The sequence below is a fragment of the Meriones unguiculatus genome, chromosome 4 (genome assembly GCF_030254825.1).
Source record: "Meriones unguiculatus strain TT.TT164.6M chromosome 4, Bangor_MerUng_6.1, whole genome shotgun sequence".
NCBI classification, from domain to species: Eukaryota; Metazoa; Chordata; class Mammalia; order Rodentia; family Muridae; genus Meriones; species Meriones unguiculatus.
Window position 1 is genome coordinate 15,038,880 of NC_083352.1, and position 14,090 is coordinate 15,052,969.

General features: G+C 48.4%; 1 protein-coding gene across 2 annotated transcripts in view; it reads right to left on the reverse strand.

The window, feature by feature from the left end:
* Window positions 1–2,771: 2,771 nt before the first annotated feature.
* The window catches only part of Ap3m2 (adaptor related protein complex 3 subunit mu 2), a 61,161-nt gene continuing 49,842 nt past the window's right edge, over window positions 2,772–14,090 (reverse strand). For both annotated transcript variants that reach the window (XM_060381470.1, XM_021650476.2), the window contains exons 3-9: window positions 13,914–14,085; window positions 11,374–11,511; window positions 8,656–8,741; window positions 8,297–8,430; window positions 6,286–6,493; window positions 5,903–6,047; window positions 2,772–4,833 (exon numbers count right to left, since the gene is read on the reverse strand). In XM_060381470.1, the coding sequence (XP_060237453.1) occupies window positions 4,733–4,833; window positions 5,903–6,047; window positions 6,286–6,493; window positions 8,297–8,430; window positions 8,656–8,741; window positions 11,374–11,511; window positions 13,914–14,085 (984 nt within the window). In that variant the 3' untranslated portion in view covers window positions 2,772–4,732. The remainder of the gene's footprint in view (window positions 4,834–5,902; window positions 6,048–6,285; window positions 6,494–8,296; window positions 8,431–8,655; window positions 8,742–11,373; window positions 11,512–13,913; window positions 14,086–14,090) is intronic.

The following is a 14,090-nucleotide window of genomic DNA, read 5'->3' on the forward strand; positions in this document are numbered from 1 at the left end:
TGTCAGTACAGCCGTGTTAGAGGCTCTTGGGAGAAAAATAGTTTAAACTCGAAAGAGAAATTTGCTAACGCCCAAGGACTTGATGGGGGAGGTGTTGGGTGATTTCCTGACATCCCCTAAGTACCCAGACCATTGATTTGAGTCAGAGACTAAGTCACACATTTCTTGAGTTCACACAAGTCTGCCTTCATGTTCTGACCTAAGATTGTAGGCAGAAATGCATCTCAGTTCATTCCTGAAAACGCCGCAAGCAAGGCTCCCAGGCCCGCTGATCCAGGCTGGCTTCGCCCCTCCCCCACTGGACAGGCTTTTCAGACACTAGAGTTATTGAGACTGAAACTGAAGCTGAAAAGCCTCCTGGGATGGGAATACAAAGTCAAAAGGCCCCAGCATTCCTGAGGGGAGTCCTGGAAACCATACACAGATGAAGACAATTGCTCAGACTCTTGCATGGAATCGTCCCACAAGACAGTCATATGACTCATACCAAAGGGTCGGAGTAGCACATCCCTGCCCAGTATTGGTTAAGAAATGCAGGGTGCAACGTCTGGAATTCTCCGGGAGAAGGGAATGAGTCAAAGGGAAAGTAAATGTAGCCCCATTATTCCTGGATGGTTAATAAGAGTACAGCAGACCTAAAGAGCAAGTATGGGCCCAGGTAACTGTACGGCTTGTTAAAGACCAGAGAAGCACAAAGCCTTGGTCCTCCCCCAGTCCAGGCCTACACATCACAAAGTCTTACAGACTTTCAATTCCATATACGAACACTGAACACACAATCCTTAGTATTTAAGACCTGCTTGAGCTTCCCATTAAAATTCCCTTTTAAAGCCACTAACAATCACAACCAGTAGTAAGAGAGCCTAGACATCACATACTGACATAGAAGGAAATCTATGTAGACAACATTCCCTGCTTCCAATGTTGCCCTAACCATCCAGACCAAGGGAAGAGGTACAGCAGTAAGCCCTGATCCGGAGGAACCACGATCTAAGATCCCAGTGGCTGTCTGGAGACAGGCAGCACCTACCCCTACAAAGTCCGTTTCTCCTGTGAAGTTGTATCCCGCAATCAGATACAGCAAGACATTAGTGGTGACCGACAGCAGAGGAGCCTCTTGTTCCAGAGAATCCTGCTAAGTCTCCCTGCAGGCTCAGGGCAGCACGGGAACACAGCAGCAGGCAGAACACAGGTCTTATTCACGTCTCCCCCGAGGCCTGATGCCTTTGTCGTTCACCACCAAGGCACTGTCGGAATAGAACTGTACACATTTTTCTGCTGCTTTACAGTTTCGGTTACCAGTATAGTTCTGAGATCTTCACACCTCTCACGTGATTTTCTTTTTTTTTTTTCCTTATCGAGAACTTTGAATTCCTCATTGAGAGGAAGTATTGTCTTTCGGCCTTCTTGGCTTTTCTTTGACTTATCCAACCCCCCTAAATTTACTTTTGAGTTAGGGCTATTAAATAAAATAAGGGGTTACTTGAGCACCAAGGGCGTGATACAATGACAGCTGAGAACAGTAGAGATGGGCCCTTCCTGGCCAGTGAGTACAGAGTGCAGACGCGGGGCAAGGCATGATTCCGTCTAGGAAAAGATGGTGCCTGAGAGGGTGGGATGGAGAAGAAAGTCGGAGAAAGACTTTACCAAGGTGCTCTGAGTGGTTCACAACATAAAATGTTATTTTTTCCTGGCTCCATGAGTACCAGTGCTTACAACCAAGCCTGATGGCCGGAGCTTGGTCCCCAGGACCCACGTGATGGAAGGAGAGAACTGACTCCCACAGGCCGTGGCTTATATACTCTGCCTCCCAACAGGGACATACATAAATATAATGTCTAAGAGAAACAAACCGAACTTTAAAACAATGTCCAATGTTGTTTTGACTGCATGTATATCAGTGTAAAGCTGTCAACAGCCCTGAAACTCACAGACAGGTGTGAGCTGCCATGTGGGTGCTGCGAATTGAGCCCTGGTCCTCTGGGAGAGCAGCCAGTGCTCTTAATCACTGAGGCATCTCTCCAGTCCCCCAAACTGAACTCTTAACAAGCACATCACACTTCCGGGTAGTAAACGAAAGTCTGTGGAAAACCAGTTTAGAAATGAAGTATTGCGTGTTGTTCACTGGCAGCATTAGCCTCCACGTGGTGGTTGGAATGAGAACCCTTCCAGTGTTTGGAATCTTAGTCTCGGGTTGATGGAATTACCAGATCGGATGAGGAGGTGTGGCCTTGCTGGAGGGGGCGTGTCACTGGGGTGGGCCTTGAGGTATCAAAAGCCCACACCATTCCTACTGAGCCTGGGCCTCCTGACATGGATCAAGATGTGAGTGCCCAGCTGTTCCTGCCCTGCCAATGCTCCACCCTCTTGGAGTCTAACCCTCTGGAACTGCAAGACAGTTAAACTCTTTCATGAGTTGCCTTGGTTGAGGTGTTTTGTTGGAGCAATGGAAAAGTAACTAAGACACTTGGCAATCTCTACAAGAGACACCTGGGACCTGGCAGCTCTGCCTCCTGCCAGTGAGGAGAACAGAGAAAATATTAAAATAAGCACCAGAGGTCTTAACAGCTTTGCCTTTTATAAAAAAAAAAAAAATCTTGCCAGAATGATTAGATTCCTCTGGACCCTGCCTGCCAAACAGCCTTACCACCTTACAACCAGCGACAACATGACCCTGTGGCCCAGGGGTTATCGGAGAACTCACTCTACCCATGACTTCAGCTGTCCCCTAGCAAAGTGTTAACTGTTAGTCCCAGTAACCAGACAGAGGCCGCAGGGCTGGAAAAGCTTTATTAAGACTTAAACAGAAATGCTACTTCTGCACACGGACCACACATGGAGTGAGACACCCTGCCCAGCCATTGCTGACTGACAGTCACCGGGTGGGGAGGGTGAGGCTTGGGTATATCCTCCGCATCTAGGCCTATAGGCCCCAAACTCTGACACTGCCTCCTCCCGGGAAAACAAGCTATTCGGTGCCCTTACAAACCTGAACATATTCACCGAACCAATACAAATAGTTCCCTGGGGAAGTGACTGTGGAAAGCCACCTGCAGCGTGCCCCCTCCATGGCAGGTATGTGGGTCCAGACTCTGGAGGGGAGCAGGAAGAAACATCTGATTGTACTCAGCACAGTTCACCCCACAAGAAAACCACAAAGAAACTAACCACTCAGCAGCGAAAACAAGCAAGATAAAACTAACCAAAAAAAAAAAAAAAAAAAAAAAAGAAAGAAAGAAAGAAAAGAAAGAGAAAGAGAAGAAAAGCGAAATAAAGCACAAGTACGTAGAAAAAGGACTTTAGGGGAGAGTCGTGCAGATTGAAGGAAACAGGTCTTCCTTTCCCTCCAGGAGAGCACAGTGGCTCTCTAAGCTGTAAGTTAAAAACAACACGTTTGCCTTTTATGTAGATGCCACAATGAGTAACAGACACACTGAAACAGACTGAGAAACGCTCTGTAGGGAAGTCATGCTCCTTCGGCTGCCATGGTTTACACTGGTGAGTCACTCAGGATTAAACCAGCCTGTCCTCCGATGGCACTGATTTTATTCAAAGCTTCAAGACACCTTTTCTGTCTGAAGAGTGGACTGGGAACTGTCTGCGGTCCATAGTGTACGGTGGAGGGCTGACTCGTGCACCCCTCACGCCCACTCAGGGTTTCTCATGGGACCTTCAGACAGGAAAAGGCAAGGTGCAGGACCAGGCCAGCCTCACAAACATTAATGGAGGTCACCGAGTGAAGGTGTGGTCCAGCAATGTGGGGTGCAAGTTCCCACCTCAACTCCACTACTACAACTCCTAAAACCTGGCTGCACTAAACACTGCTGATATGTGTGTGTTTTCGGCGGAGACATCCCCCAGAGGATTCAGATAACCAGCAAAAGCCCATAAACTGCTCTGGCAAGTCGCCTTCCCACCAAGACAATGGGCCAGCACAAACAGCAGGCAAGAACCTACAGCCAGGCCACCGCACCCTAGTCTCCCAGGGAAACTGATCCCGCTGTGTTTCATGTCAAGTGTGGACTTGAATGTTCAAGGTGCTGGACATGCAAATCCTTTCTGTACATGAGAAGGGTCAGAAAGAAAGCTCTCTGCTCTGTTCTTCCAGGTCCTGTGGGGACTCTCTTCTCACCAGCCCTCCGCTATGGCACACCTCTCCACAACTCTCTTCACGCTGTCTTCTCTGTCTCGTCCCTTGTGGAGCAGAGCTGGCTTGTACAGTGGGTGGTGCTGGCAATGAACCAGCGCTGGCATACAACCTAGGTCAGTACTCCAACACCGAGTTACAGCCCCGACCCACGCATCAAATCTGCAAGGGCTCTTTCTTGGACTAACACTCATTTTTCTTCTCATCTTTTTTTTTTTCTTTCAAGTCTTTCTATCTTAAAAGAGTCAACAGAGACATCTTCCATTTGATTTAGATAAATAAAGCCAAACGAACAGCAAACGCTGGTCTGTTCTGCTGGCAGCCATATTAACAGTAGTGAAATACAGTATGTCTCACTGCTCTCTGCCACACACTTCTCTAGAACTCAGTGCCACGCTGGGTCGGCCACTTTCCCCTGATGAACCTTTGCTCCCTGGATCAGTTACACGGCACTGAAGACAGAGGACGAAAGGGAGCAGGTGGGGCCTGGAGGGAACTGACCTAAGAAACAGGCTGACATTTTACTTTTAGACAAGTAGGAAATGAAAAAGTGTTCATGACTGCTCCTTCAGCAAGGCAGATCCTTCAGGTTCGAACCTGGAACTTCCCGGCTTTGGTCATGTATTTTATGCCCTTAAAGGGCTTGTACTTTTCTCCATACATATCCAGGCGGTTCACTTTCAGTCCTGAACGGAAGAAGGGAGAGAGGAGTAAGATGAGAACATCTCCAGAGGCAGCACCATACTGTCGCCTGCGCCTGTGTGGACAGTCACCTGTGCCTGCGTGGATGCAGACAGTCGCCTGCGCCTGTGCCTGAGTGGAGGCAGATAGTCACCTGTGCCTGTGCGGATGCAGACAGTCACCTGGGCCTGTGTGGATGCAGACACAGGGTGTGTGGAAGAAACTGTCTAACAAGCCCATCCTGCAAATCAGAGGCAGACAGCTCTGCAACCTCACCCCACCCATTTCCAGCAAAGATGATGTCAGCGAGCAGCTCTCCTGGGGGAGACCTCTCCTCAGTGGAAAGGGCAGAGAGGCAAGCACAGATTGTGATGAACTGATCAATGACAGCTTCCTAAATATTCTTGCCAAACCAAACAAAAATGATTTTGCTGATAGCTTCATGGCCTATGAAGTGGCTTAGGAGAAAGAACATGTTCATCATCTAAGTTCAAGAGTCTTTCAGTAAAGAGAAACAAGAGTGTTCTCTAGGGATGAAACTCACTTCTTTCTAAGGCTTTCCAAAGGCCATTCTAAAAGTTAAACAAGAATTTAAAAGTGCTTTAGGAAAAGCATAACATATACCCAGCTATGATAGCTATTATTTTTTTTATTATTATTATTGCTTTCCTAATGCGGGCAAACTGGTGAAAACTGGCCGTGTCTAAAGATAGTATGAGCAAACAGCCAGCTGGGCTGAGGCTGGGGAAGAGCAGGCTTATTTCTTCTCATCACTGGTGGGAAATGGAGAAGAACCCTCAAACTGGCAACCTTGGGCAGCTTAAACTGACAACTCTACACAATCCAACAATGGCCTACGACAGCCTCCATCACCCCCTGTCTCACTGCTGCCCCAGATATTCTGGGTCTTTATGTTGGCTTCTAAGTATCCGTACTAACAATTCAGTGTCAGGGAATGAAACCAGACCCAACGCGGCCCACCCTTGGAGAGCCCCAGGAAGACACTAAGGTCTGCCCCTGGCAGGAGACAGCCATTTCCACTCCTTTCAAAATCACCCAAGGTGTGTCACTCACCAGAAATGGCCAGCTGCTGGATCTTAAACTGCAGGTTAATTGTGGGGTTCTCATCTGGTTTAGAAGCTCCAACCTGGAGGCTCATTGTCCCCTTCAAACTTGGCAGCTTCTGCGGGTTTATTTTTCCTACGTCCCACGACAGCATCTTGGAAGAAAACAGAGAAAGTGGGTTTCTTACACAATCGCAGCGCTATCTTCATCCACACAGGGAGCTACGACCTCCAGGCATCCGCCTTCCACACTACAGGCCACCTTGGATGCAGGGGGGGCTTCCACAGAGAACCCTTCGTCAAAACCATTTAGAACAAAGTCCCTTTGATTGAGCTTTCCTTCTAACCAGGGACAGCCTGTGCCGAGGGTGATTTAAATGCCCGCTCCCCTACCTTTGTCACGGGGTCAAACGTGTGCGTTCCCTGGGATGGCGTGAGGCTCATATTCAGGACTCCTTTGGGCATCTGGCTGGTGACGGTCACACCCTCTATGGCCTTCCCCATGGTCTGCTTGGGTCCCACTGTGATTTCAAAGCGTCCAAGTGAACTGCTGTCCCGGAAGCTGATGCTATGTTTGACATAGACTGGAATTGCAACTAGGCTGCAAAAGACACGAAACACCCTCTTCAAAAGGAAAACGCCAGGGCCTGGAGAGATGGCCCAGCAATTAGGAGCAAAGGATCCAGGTTCGGTTCCTAGTACCCATGTGACAGCAGACAACTGTCCATAACTCCAGTTCAGCCTATCAGACACCCTCTTCTGACCTCTGCAAGCACAAAGCATGCATGTGGTGTGCATCTGTCCACATAAGTGAAACACTCATACATATAAAATAAAATAACTAAATCTAAAAAAAAAAAAAAAAATCGGAAAAGAGACAATGCCCTGTGGGATGGGGAGCTTGAGTTAAAGTACTCGCTGCTCTCGCAGAGGACCCATGGTTATTATTGGTGTGTTTTGTGTGTGATGGGTGTGTGTGTGTTTGTGGGTGTGTATGTGTGTGCATTTGTGTGTGTGTGCTCGTGCATGGGGAGTTGGGTTTCCTCCCACTTTCGTGTGGGCTCCAAGGACTGAACTCACGAGGTCAGCCTTCATTGCAGTGTTTTCCCTGCTGAGTTGCCTCACTGGCCCCCTTTCATTTATTTTATTTTATTGCACTTTGATTGTTTCCCACTTCACTAAGGTGCTAAAGACAACTGCCCCATTTCCTCCTTCCGGTGTGCTTCTCTTGTGCCACTGGCAGCCCTTCCTCCTCATCTACAGCTCACTCTTCACTCTAAGATAAAGCCGAGGTGCTGCCTAGAAAATGAAGTGCATCTTCTGGTGGCTCCTTGGGTTACAACAAACAGAACCGAGTGCGCCAAGCCGGTGGAGGGGCCACGGCGGGAGGGAGGCGTTTAGGACACGGGCTCACCATTCCTGAATACAGGACACCACTGCGCATCCTCACAGACCCTTTATGAGTCATTTATAAAGCAGGACTGTGAACTGAACACGGAGTCTCACGGCTGTTAGACAGGCGCCCCGACAGTTACTACTCCAGCCCCTTTATGGGAGTGTACTTATCCACTGCCTTCACAGAGCACCAGAGATGAGGCAGATCATGACATGGGACACTAAAGCAGGCTCAAGGAAGCCACAGTTCCCAACATTGGTATTCTGTGTTCTGCTTGGGTACTGATATATACATACATACACACATACATTGTGTGTGTGTGTGTGTGTGTGTGTGTGTGTATGTGTGTGAATACTGATGCCTTCTGCTTCACTGAGGTTGAATAACTTGCCTGGTCCTTTCCATAAGGGAAGGAGAGGTTTGAGTTGGGGCAATCGGATTCAGACACACAGACCGAGTCACCAGAGAGGAAGCACTGGCCCTCAGTCCCTGGGATCCCAACTCCACCCAGTCTACATACCTTCTACCACAAAACAGAGCTCCAAATAAGGAAGCACATGGGACCCAAACTCCCGGCATTCGACACTCTTTCAGAGCAAGATGAAATGCTATTAGGAGGTCGAAGGATTTAACAGTGATATGCTGATCTTCTGAGGAAAGTGTTCTTTGGAAGTAGCAGCCACATAAAAGCAGCTGCTGTGCTGGACTGTGAGTTCAAAGCCAGCCTAGGCTCCACTAGAGAGCAAACTGACTGAGCAGATACCACCCAGGAAGTAGTAACGGCAGCCAGGCCCTTGCCTGGAGTGTAGCTCGGTCCACTCCGTCCTCCCAGAAAGATACTCGCTAGCCCCAGAAAGGGAACAGACAGGGAGTGGGAAAGCAGCTCACTGCGCTGACACAGTTAGCACCTCGAGGTGCTGGAACCTGAACCCCGGAATCCGGGGCCAATCCCACACATATGTGGCTTCCACAGACCACGGACTCGGCTCCCGGTGACTGGTTGCTTACTTCTGGGCACTGACGTGGTAGGAGAGGAGGCGGAAGTTGCCGTCAGGAGGGATGAAGGAAAGGATGCGCTCAGATTCCCAGCGCTTGAACCGGACACAGGGATGGAAACTGACATCATCCAGCAACCTGGGGTTCTGCAGAGCCAGGCAGGGAGGCACAGAAAGAGGGGATAAGCTCCCGCATTTCCTGAGAGAAGCAGTTTAGATGACGCTTTCACTAAGCACATATGAGTGTCCCGAAGCCGGGTGTGGGCTTCATGGCCACCCTGATTACTGCTTGCGCTATCTCATTCTCGTGACCCTTTCCAGAAACACCTCATTTCTCAGGCCAAAAAGGTGAACAACAGCTCTGAGCATTACCATGAAGGACAGAGTGAGATCTGGCATCCCCGTCAGCTTCACACAGGCATCGATCACCCCCTGGATCTCAGCGGTGACCGTGGAACCTAAGCGTGAAAAGGAAAAGGCGTGCTGGGACCACAGAAGTCTCTTCCTCCTGATACTCTGCTGTTCTCCCTTCCTCCTGCCCGCCTCTCTTCTGTCTAACCACCTGGTTCATTTATCCAGTCCATATGACCATCATCCAAGCTCAAGTCTGAGAACTCTGACCAAAGCACAGAGACAGAGACCACTGAGAAAGCTCTGGAGGCCTAGAAGGGTTTTCACAGGGCACCAGTATCTTGACCCATGGTCCAGAGGATTTGCTTGGAAAATTGTCCTACGGGAGCTTAGCTGCCAAGGCCGAGGTTGCTGTGGTCCTCACTCTACAGCTCTCTGTCCGCACATCTTTAGACTTCTCCCTCTTTAAGCAATCCTCCCTCTTCTTTTCTCCCCTCTGCCAGCCTTCTCGTCTGACCCTAGCTGCTCTCTCTCCCACAAAAACACAAAACTGGAAGACAAAATATAAAAGCAAAAGTCCAGTAAAAAAACAAAAACATGCCCAAATAAAGCTATATGAGATGACAACACAGCAACAAAAATACTGTTGAATCCATTTTGCATTGGCCATGAACTGCTGGGCACAGGGTCTGCCCTCAAGCGTGGTTAACCCACCCAGCGAGGGGCCCCTGGAGAACTGTTTGCTTTACAATTGGTTGTCAACTGGAGATAGTTTTTGGTTAGGGGTGGCTTGCATCAGGCCCTGTGAGGCACTGCATCTTCAAGCTCAGCCTCACTCCTGATGATGGACGGCGCTCTGGGTGTCACCAGTGCTGCGAGCTCATTTGCTCTGACTCCCCGACGGCTCACATGTCTGTAGTTTATAGTGACTCGATCCATCCAGATGCCTCAAGCCAGGTACATCTGGCCTGGTACATCCCACCTCTTCTCCTCCCATGTCTAGCTAAATGCTATTTTTTGTAGGTCAGGCCGGTCCTGGACTTGCCCTTCTGCCTCAGCTTCCTAGTGGCGGACACCAACTCCTCTCTTTGCCAGGGATATTTGTTTACTACGGATACCTACACTCTGCATCAGGATGTCAGGCACAGCCTCTCAACACCGTAGATCAGCCTCCCACACTGCAACAAGACTGGCCATTGTGGGTTTTTATTTGTTTGTTTTTAAGACAGGGTTTCACTATGGAGCTCTGACTGGTCCAGAACTTACAATATACACCAGGCTGGCCTGCAAATGACAGAGATCCGCCTGCCTCTGTCTCCTTAGAGTGCTGGAATTGAAGGTGTGTGCCACCAAGCCTGATATAGATTGGCACTCTAAAAAAATTTTTTTTGATGATTTTTTTTTTGTAATTTTATTCTATGTGTATGGGGCACTGCCTGCTTGTACATTTGTTACCACCTGTATGCAGTGCCCACGGACGGCAGGAGAGGGCATCAGATCCTCTAGGACTAGAGTTACAGATGAAAAGCCATGGTGTGGGTGCTGGGAACTCAACCCAGGAGAGGAGCAGCCAGAGCTCCTACCTGCTGAACCACCTCTCTAGGGTCAATTAAAAAAATGTTTAATCGTGACATAAAACCCCCAAATGTAAAAACCTTCCAGCTCAGTGAATTTTAAACACATACACGTCTATTTAAATATGCCTTGCATCAAAAGCGGAAGCTTTCTCACAGCAGCACGCTCTTCCCTCTCCTTCCTAGCTAATGACATCTCCCTTTCATGTTGACTTCTAGTGCCTCAAGCTGCACCTGCCTTCAAGTTTCACTAGATGCAATTCGCTGTATACAGTAACACACACCTGACTTTGTTTTCCCCAACAGTCTAAGCCACATTCATGTTGATGGGTGGAGCAGTAATTTCTTCTTTTTCTTTTTTTTGACCACTGTATCTTTTCTGACTCCTGGATGACTGCATCAAAGCTTATTGACCACTCTCTTTGCTAACACACAGTCCGGTTGTTTCTCATTTGTGTTAATATGAAAAACTGTGCTATTCTCACTGTTTTTTTGTTTGTTTGTTTGTTTGTTTGTTTTTGTTTTTTTTTTCACGCCCCTCCATCCAGGCCTGGTTTTGTGAAGCTTGCTGAGGGCAGTTTACTCTGCTGACAGCACAAGGCTAAACCAGGGGCCTGCGCCTCATACAGCTGGGCCACCCGCCATGGCCTGACAGCCTGACAGTGATCGCAGCCACCTCAAGGCCAGTCGCCTGCTGTGCTGCCACCAAGTTGCCAGCGGGCGGGTAAGCGCTCCCAAATCCTTGGCCCCAGGACTCCTGTTTACTTAACCGAAGCAAACAGGAAAGAACCCTGTCATTTCGGCTCTAGTTCTGCCTCCAGACCCTGGAAGCCAGTACTTCCAAACAGAACATCTAACCACCCCTCCGTGAGCTCACTTTGTCCTTTCCCCAACTCCCCACCCCCGACTTCCGAGCACTCTTTCATAGTTTCTTGAAACAGGGTCTGGCTGCATAGCCCCAAATGGCCTGGAAATCTTGATCCTCCTGCCTCAGCTCTTGGACGGTCTGCACTGCCTTACTCAGCCTTGTGACTCTGAGTGCCCTTTCCCTGCCCACAGACCTTAACCCCTCTCCTCCCTTTTCTCATTCAAGAGGAGTTCCGCAAAAACGGGCACTCAGGAACGGCAGCCTCTCCCCCTCCCCCCAGCACCTGGCGGCACCCACCTGATTTGTCGATGATGGCATCTATCTCTTCCACCACATCGAAATAGGCCTCATTGTTGGTGTATTTCACCCCGGTCCGCCGCCAGGGCACCACGGACAGCTGCCCCGTTGGAAGCTGGTCCCCGACATTCGTGCTTCCTGAGACAATCAATACTGGTAACTCCATTCGAATTGGAATTTTGCTGCCAACTCAAGTCTAATGAGCTCAGGGCACTCCCCTACAAGTTTCCATGCCCTCGTTACTCAGGCGATACCATATGGAAAGGAAGCTAAGCCTTTCGCTTCTCCTATGTAGGACAGCATGGTCTATTTTTAAAACCCGTTGACGCCATCTGGTCCGCTGCCTTGGGCAAAGGTTTAAAGGCACCCGAGAAGTGGGTACCATAGTTTGGTTCTGAGAGCAGCAAGAGCCGAAGGGTCTCCAATTCCACCACAGCTTGGATGATGTTCTGTGTTTCTTTTCTGTAGGGCTGGGCACCTACACACTGACATGACAGTCAGTGAAACGCTGCTCCAGCTTCTCAGGTGCAGCCACAGAATGCTTGCATCACCTTCGTTCTGCCTCATTCTCGAGCTGAACAAAAGAGGATGCAGGCGGATCCCGCCCTGTCCCTGCAGCTGTGCAGGGCTTCCTCCACACCCTGCTCCCTCAGACATCAAAGCTTATTTTAGATGGCTGTAACTGATTGAAATCCTATTTCCTCTTCCCACTGCCTGTATCTTTTTACTCTAAAGAAAGAACTCATACCCATATGGATAGTTAGCATATGAAGCATCCAGCTTTTCAAAATGGGGGTCTCATGTGAGACTCTTCTTCAGCCGGGTGAGACTGAGGCTCCAAACACTTTATAACAAAGCTCTCACAAGATTTTTTCAGGTTTAAACTAAACTCAGCATATACTGCAAAAACACAGCTGGGCCGGTGCTATGTGTTTTAAACCATGAAAATGGCATTGCACGAATCTGGTACAACACATTTTCTCTCACTCTCCTTAAAAAAAAAAAAAAAAAAAAACACTGAAAATTTGTCTTGTCTCTTCCAGTGTGGTAACTCTTTTCTGTCACAGGCACCACATGAACTTAATGCATCCTGACAGACGATAGAGCAAATCCAATCCTTCTGTGATCCTTTCACAAAATGGTCTTGCTACTCTTCACATTTGTATTTTTCAAACATTAGTTTGTCAAATTCTCTGAAACCCCCACTTAAATTATTAAAAAGACCAAACCTGTGAAAATGTAAAAAAAAAAACAACAACAACAAAACAACAACAACAACAACAACAAAAAACAACAATCACGATGACGAGTAACTAAATCAAAACATTTCACGTGTGGCTCAGCAAATGCCATGACAAAGCTAAAGCCACAGGCTTTGAGGAAGGCGGAGAAGGCAGTGTTGGAAGCGCAGCCTGCAGACCAGCAGGCGCACGTCCATGGCAGAGGCCACGGGACCAACCAAAGGCATTCTTCCAAGTCAGTGTGAACGACACAAAAGCTTCTCAGTGAAAAAATGAACAAAGGACACACACACACACACACACACACAGAAGTGAGTCCGAATAGAGGGAAAGCACGCTCAAGCCAGTGAAATGGAGCTCGGCCTGTCCAGTGGCTCACACGCTCAGTTAGCAGGGTGGGTGACAGTGCTTTAGTTCCGCAGCGGCGAGCACAGGCTGCTGTGGCTTTTCTGGCCTGGTGTGTGGGGTCTCTGAAACCCCCCAGTCTGGATCCTCCTCTTCCTGAACTGAATAGAAAAGACTCAAACCTAAGAAGCCTATGGTTTGAAAGGGTTAAAAAACAGCAGCTCAGGAACATCACGACATTGATGAGAGGCATGACTTAAAAAAACATACACGTTGTCATTTAGAAGGAGTCTAGCGGGCTGCTGGAGAGATGGCTCATCAGTTCCAGAGAAAAGGGGTTTGATTCCCAGCATCTACATGGCAGCTCACACCTGCATGCAACTCCAGTTCCAAGACGCTTAATGTCCCCTTCTGGCCTCCTCAGGAAACCAGGCACACGCAGTGCACAAGCATACATGCAGGCAAAACACTAATATGCACAAAATGAAATTTAAATAAAAAAATGTATTCTATCTACGCACCATTCATTCATCTAAAAGATATATATATTATATATATATATATGTATATATACACACACACACACACATATACCTTATGTGTGTATAAATACTAAGAGTGATTAACTTTGGAGGTTTTCATGTTCTTGTGCCCCTTCTGTGTTTCTGAAGTTTCTATAGGAATCATACTTTCCCCTTTAATTGGAATAAAATCCTGTTATATAGGTTGTTTTGTTTTTGGTTTTTTGTTTTCCTTCAGAGCTGAGACTGCATGCTAAGACAAGTAAGTGCTCCACCACCAGGAGCTACATAAAACAGTTTCCACATTCAATTGTAATTTCAGGTTAGATTCACAGCACATGAAAGATAAAATGAGATGGCCAAGGATCTGGAGATGCTAGGGGCTGGGGGAGCTGGCCTGCGTGCCCCACCCCCACCCCCAACCCGCTCACACCTGTGATGGTGTTCACCACCGTGCGGAGGATGGTGGGGGGCTTTATCAGCTCCTTGAGGATGTTCGACTCCGTTGCCAGGGGGAAGCCGTTGTCCAGCATCTCCTCCAGCACCTCGTACACCACCACCACATTGTCCTTGATGACCGGCTCTGAGCACACTCCAAAATAGTCCTGAT